Source organism: Falco punctatus, assembly GCF_963210335.1.
Source record: "Falco punctatus genome assembly, chromosome: 6".
NCBI classification, from domain to species: Eukaryota; Metazoa; Chordata; class Aves; order Falconiformes; family Falconidae; genus Falco; species Falco punctatus.
The window spans coordinates 24,510,931-24,535,918 of NC_137585.1; the positions used below are offsets into that span (position 1 = coordinate 24,510,931).

At 37.6% G+C, this 24,988-nt stretch overlaps 1 protein-coding gene across 7 annotated transcripts in view; it reads right to left on the reverse strand.

Moving 5' to 3' along the window:
• The window catches only part of ERC1 (ELKS/RAB6-interacting/CAST family member 1), a 302,544-nt gene that overhangs the window by 165,670 nt on the left and 111,886 nt on the right, over positions 1 to 24,988 (reverse strand). For all 7 annotated transcript variants that reach the window (XM_080393515.1, XM_080393513.1, XM_080393510.1 and 4 more), the window contains 4 exons: positions 20,396 to 20,533; positions 19,031 to 19,171; positions 17,794 to 17,934; positions 4,485 to 4,678 (listed from right to left, as the gene is read on the reverse strand). In XM_080393515.1, coding sequence (XP_080249641.1) covers positions 4,485 to 4,678; positions 17,794 to 17,934; positions 19,031 to 19,171; positions 20,396 to 20,533 — 614 coding nt within the window. The remainder of the gene's footprint in view (positions 1 to 4,484; positions 4,679 to 17,793; positions 17,935 to 19,030; positions 19,172 to 20,395; positions 20,534 to 24,988) is intronic.

The following is a 24,988-nucleotide window of genomic DNA, read 5'->3' on the forward strand; positions in this document are numbered from 1 at the left end:
AATGGTATGTCCTTACAAGGACTACCTATCATATATAGTGAGCATGCTAAATTGAAGTCAAGTCTGTAACTGGAACCAGGACTTTCATATATATTCACTCTGTGCTTACTTCTGAAGCAACATACATGTACATATTTACTGCCACCTCTCCAGTACAAAGTCAGTTCTTATTTGCGGAACATATGCACACAAATACGTCTGTGTGTAAACTACTCATCTGAAGGCTGTGATGGCCATGTCCCAGATGGTTAGTATTATTTATCTGTTCTTTTTTATTTTTTTCTTTTTCTTATTACAGGATAATAATCACAATAAAACTCAAGAATAAGTCAATGCTGATCTCTATCAATGACACATTTTAGAGCACTTGAGTTTTAGCTGGTTCAGGCAGAATTGATAGCAGAGATTAGAATCAAAGGTAACACACAGCAAGATAATTAGAATAAAAAGCAACAGCTTCTGACTAGTTTAAATCAGGGAGAACAGCAGCAAACCTCCTCTGGACTGTGGTCATAACCATTGTGACATGAATTGAACAGAGACTGTTTGAGCTTGTAGTTGACATAACTAGTTCCTGTTTGACCTAAGAAAAAAAGCGTAATTGCAGCAGACCCAAACAGCAGCAGCAGCAGCCGGGCAGCCAGCAGTGACATTCCATCCCATAGGAAACAGAAGCCTTATAGAGCACTCACTTTCCCAGGAAGTCCCACACAAACCCCCCTACGTGTTGTGGTGCAGGGACCGACACCTGGTAGGGAGGGTGCAATTTGCGGGAGGCGTGCTTTCTGAGAAAAGGCATAGTCAAAAAAAACCCCACACGTACAAAACAAAACAACTCGTGGAGCCAGGACGTTAGAGTATTAATGGAAAGGAAAAGCAAGGAAGGAAACAAAACACAAAATGAAAAGTTACAGAGAGACAGGAGATTATGGAATGGCAATACAAAAAGCAAACAGTTAGTTATAAAGAAAGTGAATAACCAGACAGCTACAAAACCCTCTACACCGCCACAATCCAGGGACAGAAACAAAACTTATAGGGCTGTTCACCCACAGAAGAAACGCAGACTTATGGCCCACCTTCCTGTAAGAAAAAGCAAAATCCTGCCCACAGAGAATATAAATTAATGAGCTTGTAATTTTCATCTCATGTTGACTCTAGAATATTTTTTGAATTTTTGCATAGCATGCACCATATTTAACACACTGGGTTTTGTTATCTTTCCTCCTGTTCACAGCTGAAAAAAATGCCCCCCACCCAGTAATCGCAGCAGTTACTGAAGAGTGTGTTTCCCTCTTTAATTTGAGCTAAAGGCAGCTTTGCCATCATTGAAAAGGTTTAAGAGAACAGTTTTCTGCTTTTCATCTTCCTCTCCTCCTACCTTTTCTCCTTCTCTATTCCCCTATACATACCTCCCTAACAGGTGACTCATCTGTTCTATAGATGAAACAGCGTTACTATTTCTCTTCTCCTGATGAGGTATGGTCTAGCTGTCACATATAACCAGCATAAGGGAAAACTCCAAGGAGAGACTCTCTCTCTTGAAAAATCATAGGGTTTTAGTACAGTTATTCCCTGAATATGACTTTTTTCTTCTCATCTTGCTCTACGTTGATTTCCTGATAGGCAGAGCAATATTCACTTTCTTGCTTGCTGACAAATGCTTCTGCAAACACTACGGTTCTTCAAGTACAGCAGAGTTTGAACAGCTGTAGAAGCACTAGAAGTAAAGACAATTTCTAGCTTGCTCTGCATGGGCCACAGTTTAGGAGCGGCTTTTCCATGGTAAAATTATCTATTCTTTTCAGGAAACAAGACTCAGGCTCCAAAACATCCATGTAACATGTTTTGATATATTAGTTCAGCCATGAAAGAATACTTTACAAACAGGTGTAGCAGATAAAACCAGGACCAACCTATACATTTAATAGCCATGTTAAAATTTCTGCTTTCTGTAAATTCTCACAAGGAGGAAGCAAGTTTCTGGAGAACAGGGGTTTGGGGGAGCAGTTGAAAACTAAGGCCAAATTTCAAAAATTATTTAGAAAAAGAGAATGACTAGTCAAAACCTCACTAGAAAGTATCTGAAACTTTGTGTCTTTTTCTCCAGCACTGTGATTATATTTCAGTTCCACCTGAAAAATCATAATTTCAGGTGTTGATACTCTGCTAATTCACCACACTAACAGTATGCACCTTATGTCTCTACATCTTGAAGACCTTTTCCATTACCACTTACAGTAGTTAGAGAATATGAATATTCTTATTTTTCCCCCTGCGATTTACACAGTTGCTGGCAATCACATAATAAAAAAAAAGCTGTCTTTTCTTTGACATAGCTGAAACACCTATTCTAATTACTAGAAGTAAAGGATGACATATTCTATGCTATCTCAGTACTGGCAGAAAAGGTGACAGCTTAAAAAGAGAAGAGGATCACTAATTTTTTATAAGAGCAAAGATCAGGTGGTAAGAAGGAATGGATAACGCTGAATAGTCAAAGTATTCACCAAATTGTTACAGAATGATGTCCAGTTATTTGAGGCTTTTATGCTTTCATTGGTACAGTAAGAGTTTGGTCTGTGACTGAAAAAGCGAGAAACTACCACTGTAACAAGAAAAACAATAACTCCTTTGCAGATCTCTAGAACAGTATCTTTTCAAAGAAAAAGTTCCTTTCTAACTCTTTGAAGATTGGGTGCCAATGCTTTTATCTATAAAAGAGAAGGAGGACCATCTCCATTTCTCCTTTTTATTAGTCTTGCTTTGTAGACTATAAACTCCTTTGATTATGGGACACTTGTATATGTTGATTGACAGTGCAAGTCCCAATCTTGATTAGAGTTTGAATGCTGATGTAATAAAAAAACCCTGACTTGCATTAAGAGCGTGCATAAGAAAATTCTCCTCCTGATATTCCAATCTCCTCTAGGAATCAAGCTGAGGAATGATGAATATTTCTGACTTATTTTCCTGAACAGTAATTACTTATGCACATGAAAAAAATTAAGGCACTATGAACATATTTCTTCCCCCTACCTTGCTTCTAATAGAAGCTTGTTGCTTACAGCCTGATCCTTAGTCAACCTGTTTGCCTTAAGATGATGACATGCTGAACTCATGCCTGAGATGGGCACCTCTAAGGGCTGAAAAAAATCACACAGACAAATATGACTTCTAACTGCTATCTAGCTTTTTCACATCTATTCCTAGCGCACCTAACTCTATCAACCTATTGCCTAAATGTTCTGCTGAATACATCATGTATCAATGGGCTGAGTTGTATCACTTAGAAAAAAGGGAAGACAGTTTAAAAGGACATATCATCACTTTTGAGTGTTCAAGCTTACACCACAAGTATAGATAATTCTAGTTAAAGAAGACAACAACTTAAAAGAAAAATAACAGGATGCTGTTTACAATCACAAAGAGAGAAGAAACCCAGCTGACAAGTTGGACTGTTTCAGAGCTCTATCATTTCAAGAAAACAAGAACGGACTTCTTAGAAAAAAGTTTTTCAAATCAGAGGGACTCATAATTTGACTACCATCAAGCGAATGAACGATAACCACTGCCATCATGCAGAACCTGAAATGCTGTCTACTCAGGTGCCCTAATCTTCCTGACACTAGAAGACAGTAAATGCAGAGAAGTTAAATAAGACAGAAATCAGAAAGACTATTCTGGCACAAGACAAATGGGAATAATCAAATTTCCATTTTGCTGTTCCATGTTAGTGATTCTTTATTGTTAACAGTAAACAAAAAAAACCCCAAACAGGTGTTACTGCCTAGAAACTCCTTTTGGCCTCACCCACCCTCTTGTTAAAGTGCGAAAATGACAGAAACCAGATTCTGTTTGAGGTCTTTCTCAAGATCTGTTTGTCATTGTGATACAAATGTCATGGAATAATAATAAATTATAATTTTTGTTTGGGGTATTAAAGTCTAGAAAAAATATCTGGGCACCTTGGCTCCAACACAAACATGGGAAATACTGAAAAGCACTGAATCACATTTTGTTTATACAAAAGCAAATCTGTTCATTTGGCTTCACATGAGCCAAAGTTTACTCATGTCCCTACAGTACAAAGAGTTTCAATGCCACTTGTCAGAAGAACCTAAGTAACTAGTATCACAAGCTCTTAAAAGTAATTTTCCTTAATTGTTTTTTGGAGAGCCATGCCTGAGGAATTTATTAAATGAAAAGAACAAATTGTTCTCCAAACACACCACAGTGTCGGCAACTTTTCCTACCATCTCCATTCCCTTACAGCTCTACCTACCCTTCTAACTCTGTCAGCCCTATTTTTGAGCAGCCAGGAGACAGACATCTTTTACAATCTACCAAATAAAGGACTGAAAGCAGAAAAACTCTAAGAGACTTTCCCAAAATAGACACTCTAAAGCTTTTAAGAAAAATGGACTGTTACCTCTAACTTTCATAACTCTTTTGCTCCTCCAGTAACTTTATACCATTCTCACCTTTCCAGTTCTGCTATCTTCTTATCTTTATCATTCTTCTCATTTTCCATCTCTTTCAAGATTTCCAGAAGACGATCCACTTCAGCTTGAGCCTTGCTAGATTCTTCCCGATACCGTGTTACCTCCCTTTCCAATTGCTGCATACGATCACTCAGTTCTGGGCTAGCCCTAGCCTCCAGGGTTGCCTCATGAGCCTGTAAGAAAAAGGTTCAAGAAAAAACACTTCATTCACACATAGGCATTTTACAGATACTGTGACGACTGCAAAATGTATTTCAAAACAGCAAGATTAATTATTACACAGAAATAAATATACAGTGCATAGACTACTTTTAAGTATGAGGAAATACTTTCTAGGAAAAGAAAAATCCAGAAACAGATTTGTTTAATTCAGTCTAAAAAAAAATGTAAGTGATTTTTTGATCTGAAACAGAATCAACAGAAGGCAGTAGTAAAAATATGAAAAAAGTTTAAATTCTTTGAAAGGAAAGAAAAAGAAAAGTAAGGATGAGTGGGTACACACTTCATAATACAGTGATATGACTGCAGAATTAATTATCTGAGGTATTTTTAGCTTAGATAATCTAGAAAAACAAATCAAAGGTTAATAGCTTTCCATAACTACACCAGTATGCAAAATGTCAGATTTGCACAGATGGTGCAGATATACTGAAACCCTTGCTAGGTACCTGAGCCGTATAGACTAGGACTAGTATGATTATGGCTACCTACTGAAATTATCTTTGCCTAGCTATCTAGGAAATGCAATTTTTCAAAATCAGGCTATGGGAACAAAAAGCATCAGAGGACTGAGGATTAAATGACCTCAACAAAATTGGGTTTTGGTTTTTTTTTTTTTCTTAATTGGCTTGTTTTGTTATAAAAATCACTAATCTACTAGTAAAACTCATTCAGCAGTTCCCAAGCATATTAAAGACAAAGGAAAGGCAGTATTTATGCTGGAATTTAAACAAGCAGACTAAAGGCTCTTTCCATTCTCCCCTTCTGCTCTGCTCTTGGATCTTGAACTGCTATTTGATAACAATTAAAGTTTTTTCCGAATTGCTCAAATTTGCTTCAGTGAATAGCCAGTTTGGTGGAGCTATTTTGATGACCAAGATTGCCTGCAAAATCAAGGCCCTTCTCTGAGGCAAACATATAACAGAAAATGTCTATGGACTTTCTTCCCCGTGTGCAGCTGCGGAAAGTTGTTTTACAAGCTGCCAATGCTCTGCTCCAGAGCACAGTAAGTCCAAACCCAACAGTACAGGACTCTCTTGCTTTTAAAGGTAATTGGACAGAACTGCAGCAGCATAAAACTCAGGGTTAGAAGTTGCTGCTTCCAAAGAACCAAACAGCAAAAGTACACTTGGCTAAATCTGCGTAGTTATTCAGTAAAATAAGACTGGAGGAAAATATCTGTTCATTGACCCCAACATTTTTGCTTTCAAGTCTCTTGTTTTTAATTAGCTCTGTTAAAGCCAAGGCCACATTTTGGTGAAGTCCAGGAGAATCCTGGAGAAGAATATTCTGGGACTGAAGAACATCTTGATGCCTGTCTTTACTGGTATATGACCTTGGAACAAATCTGGGTTTCCCAAACACTGGAATGCTTAATCTTCCAGGGCCTTGGCCCTGCACCTCCTGCCTGAGGGTCAATGCTAAACTGTTTTGGTTTCTTCTTTTTTTTAAAGCAGGAATTCCAGAAAGCTGGAAAACCTGCACAGTATTTTATCCTAGAACAAAATGCCTGGCAAACTGCAGGTCTCCCAGACAGATCTCAGCAGGAGTGGCCAACAACCATAGATCCTGGAAGAGCAGAATAATTTCCTGAAGCAATGCATTTAGGAAGACTTAAAGGGCTCCCTACTGGCCAGTTGCTTTCAAGTAAACCCCCACCTGGTTCCAAGTGCACCCCTGGTGAGCCTGGAAGCTTCAAGAAGCCTTTTGGAGTTCAGGCTGTCAATGCTTCCAGATTCCTTCCTGCCTCACAAGCACTTCCAATTACAGACCCTTGGAAAGGGCTCCCTACAGCAAGTGGAAATCTAATGAACATGTTACCAAGATGATGCAGACTCCAGGAGGACATTGCAGCACTGAGACTGACAAGTGTGTCGGTTCCATGAACAGCCAGCTGCAAGCATCAGGGAACATACTTTGCTTTGGAAGGAGGGTGTTGGTGGGTGTTCCTGAAATGCCTTAGTGGGGTTTCCAGCCTGCAGGAAATCTGAAATACTTGATTTAATTTCCATTTCAACAATATCTAAATTTCAAACAAAACCTTCATTCTTCCCTCCTAAATACTGTTTTGCAGGAACCGGGAATACTGTTTTTGGGAGGCAGCTATATATCTACTGGGGGGCATCCGTAAGTCTACTGGGGGCCACCTATATTCTCCTAAGAGACACTATGTGTAGAGTTATGTCTGGTTATCACCAGACGCAGAGACTGAATTCTTCAGTGCTGGATTTAGGTATGTTTCCAACATCTCAAATTGTTTAACAAATACTCCTCCAGGCTCTTCAGAGTAATCTAAAACACATAACTAGATAATCAAGAAACTGCTTAAAAAAACCATAGCTAGGCCGTTAGCCTGGATTACTAAACCCTCTAATTCAAAATAAGTTATAAAACCTAATGCAATTCTACTGTCCAGACAGTCCTGATTTATATTACTCTGTGCTAATAAAGGCATCTCCACAACAACCCATGAGACACTACTGAGAGGAGGAAATCAATATTTTTTTTCAGAAAATTAGCCAGCAAGTCAGCGTGTCTGGTTCTTATAGAACTAAAGGGCTATTTACATGACATAAATTATTAGTTAAGACACATAACACATGTTATTTGTACATAATGCACATAAGTATGGATACTTTCACCTAACACAAAGAGAATGTTACGTGATATGGTGTAAGCTGGAGACCACTTCCTGAGCTGTGAGTTACTGACTGAGTGACTTTGGTCCTTTTTGTGGGTTATGTACCAAGTAAGTGTTGCATGACCATATCTAAAATCCTACTGGATTCATTTACTGTGTAGGAGAGAAAACCAATGCATTTAGAGGTTTCCCACAAACTCAAACTCACATCAAGATCTGGAACAGATGAAATTGGCTACCTTCCTAATGCAACATTGTGCAAAATAATTCAGCAGTATTTTTTTTTAACCGAAAAGAAAGTTAAACACAAATAATGAATTCCTATATTCACAGTAAAAAAACCACGTACAACTTCCCCCTCCCACCAAAGGTGTACAACATTCCAAAATAAGGCAGTATTTTCATTTTCAAAACAGAATCAACATATATTTAGACAAATGCATTAAGACAGTTTGTGCTGTATTAAGACACATTAAGAAGTGCATTTTGATAGATTCAACTTCCAGCTCTGTTTGAGACAGTATCCCTAAATCTGCAACCTCTTAATATAGTTAGAAAACAAATGTGAAAATGTACAAAAGTATGAGAAAAATTAAACAAACTGAAAGAGCAGTTTGCTTGGGGTGAAGGGAAGACTGCACTTTCTCCTCTGACAAAGGAGAAATAAGAAAAGGTAAGTCTATACAGGCTGCTGAGTTTACCTGATCCCAGGCTATTTTAAACCTCTTAACTGTTACTACTGACCCTGTCATTAGCTCTCCATGTCTGTTCCAGTGTGGAGTCAAACAGGTGAATTTAAGCTACTTTCAAGAGCACAACGGAACTTGCATGTCTGATTCTGCATTGATCTGCCCAAGAAACACTGTCATACTTTAGCCAGAAAGCAGCACCTTCTTAAGCTATGTTTTTATTAGCAAAGCTCACCTGATCACTATCATTATTATTGCCAGTGTGAATTATAATTAAAAATCTAAGTGGTTCAGGACTAAGAATACTTCAAGCTTACTACTCTGGATATGCTCTCAAAGTTCTTAAGAGGGACTATAAACTAAGAAGTGGTTTAACAGCCTTCTGCTTTTCTGCTCTTAGCCATCATTTCCCATATGGAATGTAGTAAGTGATGGGGTGAGTGCTTCAGGTAACTGAAGAATAAAAGAAAGAGTGATTGTTCCTCAAATAAATGTGTTATAACTTCTATTGCTTCCACAGAATATCAGCTGACAAAGCCAACTTCTTCAACTAAAACAAAGATGACTGATGTGTCACAGAAATAATGACTATTTACAGATGGGGAGGAGAGGAAGACAAAACACGTTAAAAAGAATTTTCTAGGTTAATATTTCTCATCCCCCAAAAGGTTGCAATCTTACATAGCTTAAAGTGTGCCAGAGACAGGGAAGAAAACAATAGCACATATCTAATTTAAAAGTTCTAAAATTTAAATAAAAATTCCAAACATCATGACTAAGATTTCAAACAAATATTACTGAAAGATTAACTAAACCAAACAGCAAATAATTCACAGCAAACACTTTCTACTTTTACCTATGAATCGAGACAGTAAATTCAGTTTAACATTTCACATACAAACATTGCCAAGAACTTTTGACCACAAAGTAAAAGTTCCCAAGAATCCGAAATCCCATTTTAATCCACCCTCCTACCTCCAAGTGTGCCTCACGTCTCCTAAAAATAGTAAATGCAAACACAAATACAAAAATATATTATGACTATTTATTGCAAAATACACACACAGAACCATTTTCTTTATTTTTCCTATCAAGAAGGCAGCAATTCAGCTGACAAAACAAGTGTGCTGCCTTCTATCATGTCTTTATTAGTTTCAACAAAATTTTAATTTGAAAAACATCCAGACTTGCTCCTCCTTTAGTTCTAATGCTCTAAACACCATGTAATGTAACACAGCTTTCAAAAAGGCTGTACTGGAAGTAAAAAGCTCAGTGAATTCACTGACATCCTATGTACCAGAAAACTCTGGTCTGTCACAAAGGTTTGTTTGTTACCTTATTACTGACAAAATCTTTTAAATGGTTGGTCTCTGTTAATGTGACTGTAAATTTTTAACACTGAATAAGCAAGTATTTGGTTGGAATAATTCCATAAAGAAGGCTGAATGTTTTATTAAGAGGAAGATGCTGTGAGACACCCCATTACTGAAAAAAGCAATCTCTTCAGAAAGATACAAGTTCCCATAGTTGTTATTAAACATTAACAATTTGCTCTCTGTGGTATTTACACCAACACAAAAAGTGTACAAAGACGGAGGGAAATGCCCAGGTGACGGCTGTCTCTGTGAGCGTACTTCATCCCCCTTACCCATGCCTCCTCTGAACCAGGCTTTACTCACCTGACCGCAGGCTACTATTTTACAGAAACAGAGCTTCATTCAGTGAGCAGAAGGGATTCACTCAGGTAATGATCCTCCCATATTCAGTACTTTTTTTTCAAGTAATGATCCTCCCATATTCCGTACTTTTTTTTTTTTTTTTTTTTTTTTGATATTCAGTGTATGGCTCTATGCCTTGTTTACTTTAAATTGCAAAATGACACTTGCAAATTATTTTTTTTCCATTTTTCTTTCTACCATGCTAATCGTGACTGCAGGCTATTACTTGGAAAATAGTAACTAATCACTTCATAACACCACTAGTGGGAAATGAGGATGCATTATTGTACCTGTTGTGTAGATGAAAAACTGAGGTGCAAAAATATCCTGCCTTATTCACTCAACGCTTTCCTACTATTAAAAAAAAGTATTCTATCATCTAATTTCTCTACATGATTATCATCTTCCTTATATATCTCTGGCTCATTCTTGGGAGTATTTGTCACACAGTATTGAAGACAGCAAGAGTCTGGATACAGTAATTTAATTATAAAATGTTATAACAACTACCTCACAATGAAAAATGAGAAAGGCCCCACAACGTTGCATTGGCCACTTCCTAGCTTTTGGATATTTCATTTTTCAAAATGAATGGTACCTTAACAAGTTTTCTGGGAGGGGTAGAGTAGGTAACTTTAATTTTTTAGGTATAAGAAAATCAGGGAGAAAAAGCCTCCAACTTCCCATTGCATAAGATGATGCTGACATTGTCATGAACCATCAACAGGAATAGAACTTTAAAAGCCACCACACAGCCTCTTGTACCTTATCCTGGATGTTGGCTATATATAACTGGGGAATAAAACACACAGTTTGTTCCCACATTTTGTATTTTCTGGCTTCAGAGATTCTCAGAAATTTTGTATGCTATTAAAGATTTATTAGAGAATACGCTCTCCTGGACACAAATTCTCCTGCCTATTTGCACCAATTACAATCCTTTTGTACTTTTATCTTATTTCCTCAACCTTTTATCAACTTTATTTAAATAAATTCCATTCCTCCTATCCAGGCAGATGCCACTAATCTACCAGTTCTTCATTCTTTTCCTACCACTTTTGTTCAGGTTTTGGGGGATTTTTCTGCACAGTTACTTCCATCCAACCCCACCTGTACTTCCAGGTCTTCTGCTCATACGCAACCCCCTCCCAATACCATGTCGTCCCTGAGTCCCAGGTTCAGTACAATTTTCCTGGTAATCCAAGGTACTCATTCCCTCAGCAAAATCCTACCTTTTTCTCCTCCCAATGGCTAGCTTTCAGCTGCCAATCCTAACAGATTTTCTGACCTGATTTGTTCTGCACACCGAGACGCCAATTCTTGCTTCTGCTGCATTTGTATCAAGCAGCTTCTCGGAATTAGCACGGCATTTGGTGATTAGCCTACTTAGTGTCACTGCCACCAGCTCAGATGACCAGACCTAGAAGAGGCTGTGGCAATGGAGAGAGACAATGGGGAGGTCTTCCTCTCTCTTCAGGATGGGGTATAACCAGTGCAGCTGAAATCTTTGGGCCATTTCATTGCTAAATCTATCCTTCTACGGAGCAAGTACAAACAGACATTACAAAATGCATTGAACCTTTAACTAATTTAGAAAGATTTAAAAAGGGGCATCAAAAATATCTGGTACAAGAACAAAATCCTTTAATAAAAAAATCGCTAGTGTTAAAAAAAGGTTGAAACCAATGTATCTCTATTTTGTTCTTGAAAACAGTGAGCTGCTATGGCTGAGTGCTTCTTTCAAAAACACACAAATCCAAATAAAATCTCAGACTGAATCAAACAACGTAAAAAAGTCTGCTAAAAGATTTAAAAAGTTTCTCAAAACCATAAACAATTGATAAAGAATATACTTTATAGGATGCATTAAACAAGTTTAGTAGTAGACTGTACCTGTGTAATCTACAGGTTAGGAGGCTGGCAGATTATTTTAAAGTGGAGGAATGTATAAATTTACCAAAAAAAGTCTTGAATCTGCTTTTCATACCTGAACAAACAAAACCTTTTTGGAAGAAGTATTTTTTGCTGTGAAACAGTAAATAATGAAATCCTTCAAATGTCACGTTCACTAATAAATAAAATTATGGGGGTTTTTTCCTAGTCTTTGTGCACCAAATACCTTAGAATATTTATTAATGACTGTTTTTACACATAATAAGTATTCAAAAGGCAGTGTAGGAGTTTTTTATGCCCTAGTTGACTATTCATTGTTACTTCTGATAGTCTTAACAAAGTACTTTTCCGTATTACATACCATAAATATTTTCCCAAAACTAGTTCCATCAATGCATTGTATTATCTGTTGTATTAAAATGATTCCTAATATGGCCTCTCACAAAACCCGAACTATTAAAAGCACCAGCAATTCTCTGACTTTCAGACAATGATAGTCAGGATAGACAGCTACATTTACCCTGAACATTGTCAAGAGTAACACAGACATCAGCCTCTGAAAGTTTCGTAACACTTTTTTTTTATGCACACAGTCACAAAAGAAATGTCTCATGAAAATCACCTTGGGTTATATAATTTTCGGTGTCAAGATATTATTATACAAACACTCCCTAAAAGGAGTGCTCTGACATCAAACAGAAGGTTGGTAATAGGATCCAAAATTAAACTGATACAGTACCAGTGAGCTTCATGGTTACACACGTTTTTAGGCAATCTTTTACTTGCTATAACTTTATTATTTCTAATTCATGTACATGGTGTTACAGAATACTTTCATGCAAGATGCTTGATTTGCATGGAAATTCTACATTCTTGCCCTGAAAACGCATAGACAATGGAGACAAAAGAAAAGCTACAGGACACTTCAAGCAACTGCAGGAAAGGGAAACAAAACATTGGCACAATATTAAGCTGTCCAAACAAAAATGAAGTTAGACCAACACAGCCAAAAAGTAAAAGCAGCTTAGAAGGCTTTTTTGAGCAGGACTAGCCAGACGTACCACACATAGCATTTTGCTTGTATCCATACTATCCATATCCACTACTAAAGTAACTCACCAATATACTCTGTTGGCCCAAACATAAAAGCACAGGTGAATACACATGCAACACAGAAAATTAAATGGAGTTGGCAATAGCCTCTGATGTGCCAGGGAACTTACTGGCTTGGATGGATGAGTCAATAAAACTTCAGAGTGCTAAAGGGAGAAAGAAAATAGGAAAAAATGGGGAAAATTGGGGATAGGAACAGTGTGAAAGAGAAAAAGAAAAGATGCAACAAGAAAAGAATTTAAAACAACAGCTGCAACATTAATTTACTAAGACAACAGAATCTTAATTTGTGGTTTTAGCATGTGCTACTAACCAGCTTTTGAAACATAAGAAACATGGAGTTACCCTTGTGCACATTCCAAACTTGATCTTGATTTCTCAGTTTACCAGTTTTGTCCCATCCTCAAATACTCAACCTAATCTTGTGTTTGGGTTTACAGATGAGTTGTACAGGTTGAGAAAGACATTAATTTCTAGTCATTCACTTATATCAGTTCCAAGACAGCTATACGGTTTAGAAAACTAATTCTGTAACTGACACCACTTGAACGCTGAACATAGTTGCTGGCTTTTTACTTTCACAGGACATCCTTTTTTCCCTGGTAGCTTTTTTCTTTCCAACTTGCTACACTGAGTACACCATTTATCGTCCCTTCGTTGAAAATCATCGGCTGAGAACAAAAAATAGTATTTCTATCTTATATATCAATATAATCAGTAATTTTCAGTTGTGACAGGAAATTCATGATCACAAAAATAAAAAGCACCAGAGCCTGTATTAGACTAGCCAAGCTAAATCTTGAGAAACACAGAATTTGGGTTAACACTTCATTCAGTCTTTTTTCCCTGTCTTTTGAAAGACACTATCCTCCTGAACTTGAAGAAAGAACACCACAGCCGAAAAAAACCCAACCATCCTCTGAGTGAGCCTGTTGAATCTAGAGGTATTTTCCTGGCAGGGAATCACTGCTAACATTCTCTGATGAAAAGTTCCTAGAACTCACCAAGGGGAACTTTGTTAACATATGGGTTTGGACTCTTTCTTTGCTCTAAACCTGATCTCTTTCAAATAAGGAAAATATCTACAGGGAGAAAAACTATGCACTGGAAATGAAGACAGACAAAAATCTGCTCATCTTTGCTGGAACAAATTCTAATATGAGTTGGTCACTCCCACATTAGAAAAACAAAAGGAAACAAAGCATACTGGCTCGGAAACATAAGACAGAAAAGGCTAGGAAAAGAGCATCCTGAAAAAACCCCAAAACTAGACGAAAACTTTTTCACTGTAAAACTATTACATTAAAATAGATGTTGGAAAAATGAGTTTCCTAAGGAAAAAACCACCAGCCACACAGCATAAAACCACTTCACAGAAGAACAGGGAGACACCTCCTCTGTGTGATTTCTCTCTAATGATTCCATCTCAGCAAAAAAGGAGACTATTTGCGGCAGGACACTAGAAAATGTAAACTCAACAGGGATTTATGGCTTGCTTTCAGTATTCAGAATCTCCCATACTATCTCCTGCTGGCAGCGGGCTCACAATTGAGCACAGAATTAGAATATTAAGCACACAGATCTGTGTAATGGTATTGTTATTAAAAAAAAATATCCCAAATACGAAAAACCCTGCAGTTTTATTCACTAGAACAGGCATCAATATAAAATAGTCATTAGCAAGAAGAGGTATAATAACAATGAGAAGTGAACACCTTGAGTCAGAAACTGGATACTGCTTACATGGAAAGAAAAACAATACCAGCAACTTTTCAGCACCCCTGCACTCCACTTGGTTAATAATATTTCAGTTTAGTGTAGTTAAATCCCTTTTACTGAAAAAGTGTAAAGTTGCACTGTTCATGTTTTCTCCAAGGCTCACTTTTTAGAGATTAGCAAGAGTTTTTTCCAAGGGCTGGCCAAATCTCTTTTATGAAATGGCTTCACAGTAGCCCAATTCAGTCTCTGTCAGCTTCTTAACTTCTAAGGGTAATAGATTAACTGAAACTGCTCAAACTGTTCCGTGGAAGTAAGTGACAGGGAAAATAAGATTCATGTTAGACACATCTCTGTTCAAACTGTAAGGGAAGCAGCCTAAAAGCAAAAGCATTTGCTGTTAAGGGCTACACAAGAGTCCTTCCTGTATGTGTCTTATGCAAAAGAGCACTAAGATGATGTAATAAAACTCAACATAATAAACCTCTAAACTAAATGTTCTTATGTAGCCATTCGTTTTAAGGATAATTGCGATGGTTATTTGCAATGGTTAACAACGCAGATGTGTAAAACTGAGTTTTTAGAAGCTTTACATTGGAGCTGAATTATCTGTCATAACTGTTTCAGGGATGACAAGGAACTAATACACCTTGACAATGTCAAACTGCCTGAATAAATATCTGCAATGCATTTTAAAAACACAATTTTCTACTTCTCTGCAAGCAACAAAAAAAAAGTGGCTAATTAAAAGCAGCTAGAAAAAAAGGTTATTAAAGAAATATCTAAACTTACTCGTAAGTGTAAAACATTCAAGTCATTGCTAACTGCATTTTCTGGAGTATCTAAGAGTAATTGTGACTTGACTCTAGAAAGCAAGTAAGATCAGTGATAGGAGTAGGCTCTTCCGTACAGCTTGAGGAAAGCAAATGCACAGTTAATTACATGAAAGCCTACCTTGGTCCTAGAGCTTCAATTGATTCCTTTACAAAAAGCCACTGTGGACCGACTTCTTATCACCCAAAAATATCTTTCCATTTAATTTGAATTTTCCCTTGAATAAGAAGAATGCAGTAGCCCGGCATGACACAGTATTTAAAAAAGGAACAAGATATTGATGATTTTGTCTCAGTAGGCCTTGAGAGTACTTTAGGGTCTCTGCACAGGAAACAAACGTCCAAATACCCCAGAAAGCGGTAATGCCTGAAGCACAGGAGCAGATATCAACAGTATTATGGAAGGGCTTTCTAGTGCACATACGTAATGACAGACTATCAATTTTCCTTGCTTGTAGAACTGAGACCATCTTGACTGAATGATTTAGGTAGCTTCTTTGTATGGGAAGATGTAAATCTATTTGTATTTAACATACAATATTCATTATTTTTCTCAGAACCAAATTAAGAATAGTTATTTGTCCCATAGCTGTCCTGTACAATTAACAGTGCTCATTACATTTGAGCTATTGTTCCATTTTACCCATCAGGAAAAGGATCACAGGAGAACGTGATCAATCACCCTCTTAAACAATTTCCTGAAAAAAACCAGATTAGATTATAAAAATATATGGTCTTATAAACTGGTTCAGTGTCCTTATGTAATTTTCCTGGATACCAGCTTTTAAGCACCATTCTCTCTAAAATGGAATGAGCAGATGTAGGCCTAAAGGATTTATAATGAAGAGTTGTCATCACAGTGCAAATTAACTGCACGTTCACCTTTTAGCTAGCAGTGCTTCACTAGATTTTGGTCACCCTCCACACCTGCTTCTACTACTGATATGCTCACTGATAGTGAGGAAAGCAATCTCAGGAGAAGCAGTGAAAAGCAGTACATTTACAAATGCTAAATATACAGACACATTCCCTAATTAATTGAATTTCCACAACTGGTTTTTCATAACTGAACTATTTTTTCTGTGCTCTCCCAGTTAGTTCCTTGGTTTTTTTTCCTTGAGGTAATTGTAGCACTGCTCTCCAGTGCAGCTGTCTACCTACAAACTTGTAACTATCATCCAATTGCTGCAACAACCTCTGGCAAATCTCAGCTACAATATATTCCTCATTACCAGCAACACACTGAACAAAGGGTGAAACTGTAGTTCATGACAGAGAATTCAAACGAAAGGGTCCTTCAGGCCTTCTGAAATACTCACCCACTGTACGACACACTGAAATCTGCCTGTGAGACCAAATAAATGTGCACAACTATCTTTCCTTGCTATTGTGCTTTGTTGATGCTGAATAACAGAACTCTTTATTTTGTGTAACAGAGTTAAAAAGAAGGGCAAACATGTCTACATATGCAATATGAGGTTTCACTTACGCAAGAGTTCTCCGGTGCATTAACATCCACCTTGCACCCACACGACAGAAATCCTAAACAGGTCTTAACTGATGACTCAAAATTTGATCTCACATTTAGTTGAGGAACTATGATGGAGTTGCAAACTACAGCATGGGCACTCCTCCTTTTCCTGGACAGATGTGAAAAAACAGCTAGAACTCCATAATCCAAGACTTAAATTTCTTTAAAAAAATGGGCTGCCTTTCGTCTTGTTCTAATTTTATAAACAGAAGTGTTATCACTATTTCAGTTAGTGTTTTGCACTTCTTCATCACCAGCTCTTTTAAAAGCTAATCAATGCTCCTTTAAACAGTGCAGTATGTATGCTACTCACAGCTAAAATAAAGAATGCTTGAAATGCAAACATAACCCAAAGATTCTGTTCAAATTAATTAGCTTGCTTGTAATAGAATATTATTCTTCTGAACAGTAAACTCCTACCAATGTATCAGCTGTGACTGGCAATGAGATTAAAACAAATGATCGCACACTTCACTAGTGATATATTCTTTAAATTTTTTTTTATGCATTCCTATGGGCCGAGCTAATTATGCAACTGAATTTATCACATTAACACCTACAAAGCATTGATAATTGATACTTGAAATGTTTAGACATTAATTTTTTAGCTGTTACACCAGTTTAAGGGCACAATTACTGCTATGAACTGTACCGAGGCAGACTAAATCTTTAATTCCTAGTACCTATTAAAAAAAGAAAATTCAACAGCACTGTTATTACATGTAAATTAAGTCCAAAATTAGCACCAGTGTCTGAAAGTTATTTTCTCATGGGCTTAGCTTGTAATATGGTTTGCATGGAAACAATTTCAGAGTGCTTGCTGAAAAGCAATTCACAGAATTCGAACTTAAGACCCAACGTTTTCTGTGTAGACATGGCTAATTTGTCTAACACTGAATGTTTACACCACATGTATAAATATGAAATCAGATTACCTTCTTCAATTGAGTTTCCATCTTCAAACATTCTTCCTTTTTCTGTTCCAATGCAATTTCCAGTGTCTTGAGTCTTGAATCTTTCTTCAGTCCTGATGAAGCTAAGGATGAAGCATGTTCCTTCAGATCCAGCAAGGATGACTAAAATAAAAGATGTGAAATAACTACCAAGTAAATACTCTTTATGTGCAATAGGTAGTTTCTTTTTGTCTTTATTTTCCTCCTATCCCTTCACACCATGTTCAGGATCCATCTTAGAATAACAGCAGGATGTTTATGTTACTGATTTAAGACAGCTTGATCTAATTCAGGTTTTCAGGATCAAAATAAAACCTTGTCTAAATTAATTTAAAAATAATTTTTAAAGCTGGAGGAGTCTGTAAACTGGAACTTGTGCTCCAGTGACAGTCATGTTTAAGAAAAATTGGTTTTAAGTAAAATCCTATTTAAAAACTGTAAGTGGTTAGCAGATTTGGCCACTGTATCTGAAACTGAGTGTGTTCAAAGCTTTTCTGTATACAGTAGCTATGGGGTGAAACTGATTCGTGGTACCTATCTCTAAGGCATCTCAACTTCTTGTTTCCCAAACCACTTTTTGTTGGTTTTTTTTCCTGTCAAATGTTGACTTCCATGTAGACAAAATCTTAGCACTTCCTGGGTGCATATTCTTCAAATTGTTTTACTTTGAGTGAGTTTTGAAAAAAGACTGTAAGTAGACTTGAATGTTATAATTCCTAAAGAAGAACAGAGACCCTTTATATTTCTCTAATATAATTATGTTAATTAGTCTAGCCAACTGGACCAACTCAATTATGAAAAAAGGACTCTTCAGAGTCAAAAGAACTAGCTGTAGTGTTTGCAAAAAGGAATAAACATTATCTACATGCTTTTGGCACCCACAGCTTTGATCAAACTCTGTCCTCTCCTCCCTGTATTTAGACAGGAAGCCTATTCTCTGCCTTCAGTTGTCTATAAGCATAGCTCCACAAAATGCTGTCATTGACCATCAGTCATTCACTACTAATACAATTAACTGCTGCAAATAAGGGGACTGCGTGCTAACCGTGAAAAGATGGTTCTGAAACAATTTATGCTTTGAAAAATTCTCAAAGAATCTATTTTACTAAATAAACTTGTTGAAGGACCATTACCATAAAGGAACAGTTTTCTTCATCTCAAACATAACACATACAACAAACAATTCATACATAACAACAGATTCATTCTGATGGTCAACCTCTTTCTCTGTGAGATCTCCTTGTAAAATGCTGACTTTCTCTTTCAGGTCCTTGATGTCTTTTTTGTAGTTGTCGATCTCTTCCTGTTTTTCTCGTTCGTCTCTGTCACGTTGCTCCTTTAGGCGCTCGATGGTCCTTTCCTGACAAAAAAAAAGCACTCGGTGAAGAAAATGCCTCTTAGTTCAAATTCTGACACTTCTTATCGCAATGCTTCTTACAGTAGACAAGGAGGAGTAGTGTTGGATACTGCCATTTTCTTTTCTTCATGGCTGTAAAACAGATCCTCAAGAAGGAGGAAACCTGAGAAATCTACGGATTCATTGCTAAGAACTACCAGGCTTTCTGTATCTCTGAAAGTTCACAGCACTGTTACAAGGCAACACAATGTAACTGGTTCTGATAGTCAAAATCAGCTTGGACCAGGATAGGTTACATACTGCTTCCTTACTTTAAGGATTTAGATTCCTAAATCTTATTGTTCTAAAATGTACAGTTAGGTCTGTGGTCCTTCAGAGAGGAAGGCGTGTAGTGCGTATATGACACCAGGGTTGATATACAGTAAGAAAAGGCAACAAAACCATTTTTTAGTACACCAGGTATCAATGGAGCATCAGTTATCTTGGAAGCTGGAGGGATACAAGCGAACTCCCCAACCTCATAGCTTGACATTTATATAACCTGACAGAGTGAAGGAGCTGGTTCTCTGGGAATCAAGGAAAAATATATAGTAATTCCAAAAAGTTGCCCCACTGAATCAGAATAGATAAGGCTGCTCCCTCAGTCAACTATGTCCTGAGAACTAGGCAAACATAAAAAAAATATGCTCGTTATCAGGGTAACTATTCATTTTCATTCAATATTGGGAAGTAAAATTTCATTTCACACTGAAAAACTTTAAAACTCAATTTCTTATTAAAATATCTCAGCAAAGAAGATGAAACAAGATATTAGCAGACTTTAAGAAAAAAGAAAAAGAACCAAAGAAGGGGGGGGGGGGGAAGTAGAAGAATCTACAGCTGAAAAGGTGTTCCACAGTCGTACCAAATGCACCAGCAAAGAGACGCCAACGTGAGAACACCGATTTCCTTGGCGCAAGACGCGGGTGACAGCGCGTGGCTGAGCGGTGCCCTCACGCTCCGCGCCCCCCGCCCCGGCCGGCAGCGGTGCGACCCGCAGCGCCCTCTAGCGATCCGCGCCCCGGCTGCAGCCGCGCTCCCCGTGGCTCAGCGGCAAGGGCTGCACTGCGGCACAGCGGCGGAGGGGCCTGGGCACAGAGGCCAGGAAACACACGGGAAAGCCGACTTCAGAGCGGTTATTAGCAAAAGGACCTTCCGAAGGAAGGGGCTTAGGCTTTCCATACTCACTTTTTCTGCAAGTGCTTCTTCCAGCGTGGTCAAGGCAGTGTCAGTATTTGTGGTGTCGGCTTGCAAGGATTTCACTCGATCCTTTAAGCTGCTCATCTGCTTCTCCTTATCTCTTAACTGTTCTTGAAGATTTTCAATCTGAAAGAGGAGTAAACTTTAAGACAGCAGCAAGCAAAACCGTTCAAAATCATCTTAGAAGTATATTAAACTTTTAAAAATATTCTTACAGCAAAGTAAGCAGGCAAAGGTCAAGTTCCTATAATCCTACATCACAACATCAAGCAACTCAACCATCAAATATTAACAAAGAATCAGCAACATTCCCAATAACCGGGAAAGAAGTCAGACAAGAAAGTCTAAATAACATTTACAAGAACAACATAAAGGGCATTATTCCCAGTTTCTGAGAATGTTGGGCACTGTGTGACTGAAGCATGATCAACGTATCAGCAATACGAAAGGAAAAAAGCTGAGAAAAACATTACTGCATATGTAAACCAAAAAAGGCACTTGATAATTAAGAAGCTGTTATTACTTCTTCAAAGTATTATTTTAAGTATTTCCTGTGGTACTATATTCTTTACTGTACTGGCATGTAGTTTTTTCATCTTAGATAGTGGCTTGCTATATGATGGACTAACACAAAGCACTATTCCCTAGGCAGAAAACATATCAGCCTTATTTTCTGCGGGTGCAGAATTCAATCATTTTATGATTTCTGAATATATCTTCTGACAGACTGAGATGACCTAACGCTAAACCCATTTTATGCATACATACACATCACAAGAAACAGACACATTAATATGATAACCTGTCGAAAACAAATTTATCAGCACAGGATTAAACTGGGTACAGACTTCTCAGTTGCCTCCTTTTTGCTTTTGCTGCTGACAAGTTCTTCTTGCATCAGCAAATGTACATCATGAACTGGTGAATGACATGTGGCATGTAAGGTACCTATCTCCAAAACACTGGTAGCAAGATATTCTTTCAAAGGCATTTGTAAGAAATAATGCAACCAGACAACCCTGTAGTCGACAGGCTCCCAGATAAGCGATTAATGGGAGGGTCAGTCTATTATCTAACTTGAAATTCAGACAAAGTATGTAAAGATCTATAACGAAAACCAAGAAAAAAATCTGAAAAAAGAGAATGTTACAAACACTTAACAAGAGATGGCCTTGGAAGAAGGGATAGACACCATGAATACCTCAAGCTAAGAAATAACAAGATGAGCTCAAGGAGAACCAAATGGTTAATGAGATCAAACAGAAAATTACTTGAACTGTGTGTGAACTATCCTAATTATCATACTAAAAGATCCACCCTTGACTAAAGAAAGCCCCCTACTGACAAAGCCCATTCTCCACAGAATATGCTTGGTGAAAAGAAAGAATATTATACCTCTAAATGGAGAGGAGGCCCATAAAAACCAATGAGAATTCAGTGTGACTAAACATAACTGTAAACAATTGTTCAAAGCATATAAAATGTTTTATCATGTGTTAAGAGGTAAGCTAGCTCTGGGGATTTACCACCTAACACCCACCTCTGCGTAGACATGCAATAAATGAGCTCGCCGCTGTATGTGAGATTGACCCTGTGCACACCAGGTAACCAACTCCACCCGTGAGACACCCACCCCAAAGGCCATCTACTCCAGTACTTAGTAAACTTAGTAACTAGCCTTTTGGCTTCACCTGTTGAGCAACAGTTTACTGCTCCTTGGTTAGTGGAAACACAGCAACTATCCCCAGGTTTTACTCTTCAACCCCCGAAAAACTGAGTTGCTGTGATTACAGAGCAAACGGCTATTACAACACATCCACTACTACTTTGCTATCTCTAATAAAATTACATCTGGAACACAGTTTTAGAAAATGGTCTAGATCTGTAATGATAAATGCAAAAATTTTTGCAGGAGGCTAACCATTTAGTCACAAATAATGGCAGATGTGTTGAAAGTGGAAGCTAGGAAGAACAACCTAATTCAGGGAAACCCTTACTAATGTTCCTCTGCAACCCAGGGCCACAGGAGTCCTCTGGTATTAGATTCTTCATACCAGTTTTTGTTATTTCTCTTACGCAAACACATGTAGACCTATGATCCAGCTTTGTACACAATCTATGTATTACTGATAGCAGAAGAACTATGTATGTTTTGTTGTTGTTTAAGGAATGGACTGAAATCGGTTTTGGTTTCTCTTTGCCATTTGTTTCTATTAAAAAGAAGCATTAGGCCTCCAACACGCTCAAAATTTAAATTTGGGCACAACACAAATGACACTACAAAACAAATTTTAACGAGCATAAACCCCCATAACCAGTGATATATTGCGTGAGTCAGAAATAACTGTAAGAACTGAAAATTCCTTCTTTATACGCTCATCTCTATTATTTCATGCCTCATTAGCATACACTTGTCGCCCATGGAGCTTCAGAAAGAACCCCACTAGTTCTGACTGAACAGTTCTCCCGGCACCCACACGTACAGCTGCTGAGGAGGTGGCATCCCCAGGAGTAGCCTACGTGGCTGCTTTTGACCTTAGGAGCTTTCAGTGTTCTCAGCTGTCTAGACAGGCTGGCTGTTTAGACAGCCAACCATTAAAATATACTACAAAGAAGGCTGAGCTATTCTTAGACTCATGTTTACTTCTGGAGGTGAAACACACTCTTAGAGGCTCCGACTGGCTGAAGAGGGGATAGTGCAGCGTGACTTTCTGCTGTGAGCAAACCACACACAAGAGACAGCTAAATAATACAGCTTCAGCATATATTACGCTGCTTGCCGAGGCAGCACAAGCATTTGCACAAGCACAGCGCGCATTTTCATGTTTCAGTAACACTGTTTACTGTGACCAGAGTAAGACGACAGCTGTATGACAGAAGATGACTGCTGCATCTTCCCATTGCAACTGCATCCCCCTGTACACACAAGAATTAATAATAATGTAATGCGTAGAAAGTGTACATCTGTCTACTCTTTCAGTCTACACGCATACTTTCAGACCGGAGTAATGCGTGGTGGTTTTCGTTATCCAGGGAACAGCAGGTACACTGAAATATTCTAAGTCATACTGATACCTCTAGGCACCAATTCAAAACCCCACTGCCTACATCTGTGCCTTTTGCAGGGTCATATAACTGTTAGTCCTCACACAAGGACATGACCCTTAAACTCCAGAAAACTGGAACTGGAACAATGTGTCAATATGGAAACATTTGTATAAGAATAGATGCAAAATTTCCTTAAAAAATCCCAGTCACCAAGAACGTAACTATCTTTATTCCAATTTCCTTCCAAACCTGCATTACTGAAATAACTAAACCACAGGTTCTCCAAAATTAAATAATCTGAAGAAGAAAGCAAAGCATAGTCTACACTTTGCCCATACAGTTAATTATGAAGAATTTTGCTCTTAAGTCTTTGCAAGTACTTCAGGTTCCTTTTTTTTAAAAAAAGGTCATATTTGTTTTACCTTCCTTTTTGCCTACCCAACAGCAAAAGCAGCAATTTTGAACAAATTCTCAAAAAACTGATAAAAATAAAACAGGTAACCCAAATAGTGTCTTTCTTTTCTTCCTAACAAAAGATGAAATAAAATGCAATGGAATCTCCAAGCCCTCTGGAAAGCATGAAGGGACAAGGAGTGAATGAGTACTGTACAAAGCTAAGGAATGTGTGTGTGTGTATATATATATTACTGTACCATCTTTCTAAAAAGGAAAAATAAAAAATATGCACTCTATTAGATTATTAATAATTTTATTCTTGCCATATATAATTATTTTGCAGGGTAAAGACAGCAATCTACAGATAAGTTAGCAACACTAAGCTTACTGTAAAGGTACACATACATACACTGGGATCATCTGCTCTGCCTACCAATTTCCTCATCAATAATATTTACTGAAATCTTTTTTTCCAACATTACCAGTTGTCAGGCACTATTATGTTTCAACCTGGGTGATTTATTCCTAGTTGTGTGGAACTAAGTATTTTGCCTTCCAGCCCTGAAGCACAGAGGCAAGATAAGTTTCCTCTGGCATTCTGTTTCGAAGGCAAGGAAGCATTCTACTATTTGCAAATAGCAATCTTGCTGGAAACCCCAAGCAAATACAAATTAAGAACAGCCTAAGGATTTAAATGAGACATCTAGTTATATATCTATCAAGGCCACACATCAATTCCCAAATCCCTTTAGATAGAGGTTACTACTAGATCCTTCGCATCATGCTTCAACCAAGAAATCCTTCTGTAGAACCATCATCAACCCTAGGGTATATGGAAATTGAACACTTGCAGAACAATTTCTATTGCACCAGTGACTTCTGAATTAGAGTAAATGAAATGGGTTTGTGAACTGGTCACTCAATTTCTTTTTTTTGCCCCACCATGTTACTGGAAAAGAACTTTTTTCCTTCTGCAGAGTATTTATTTTTAATCCAAGATCAACACTTTACAATGAAAACTTTTTTCATCACCTGGGCTGTATCAGAATTAACTGCATTTGCATTTCATTTCCCACTTTCAATTTTCTTCTTGCTATTCTGTGTGACTTGTAAAAGGAATAAAGTGATGAAAGAAAA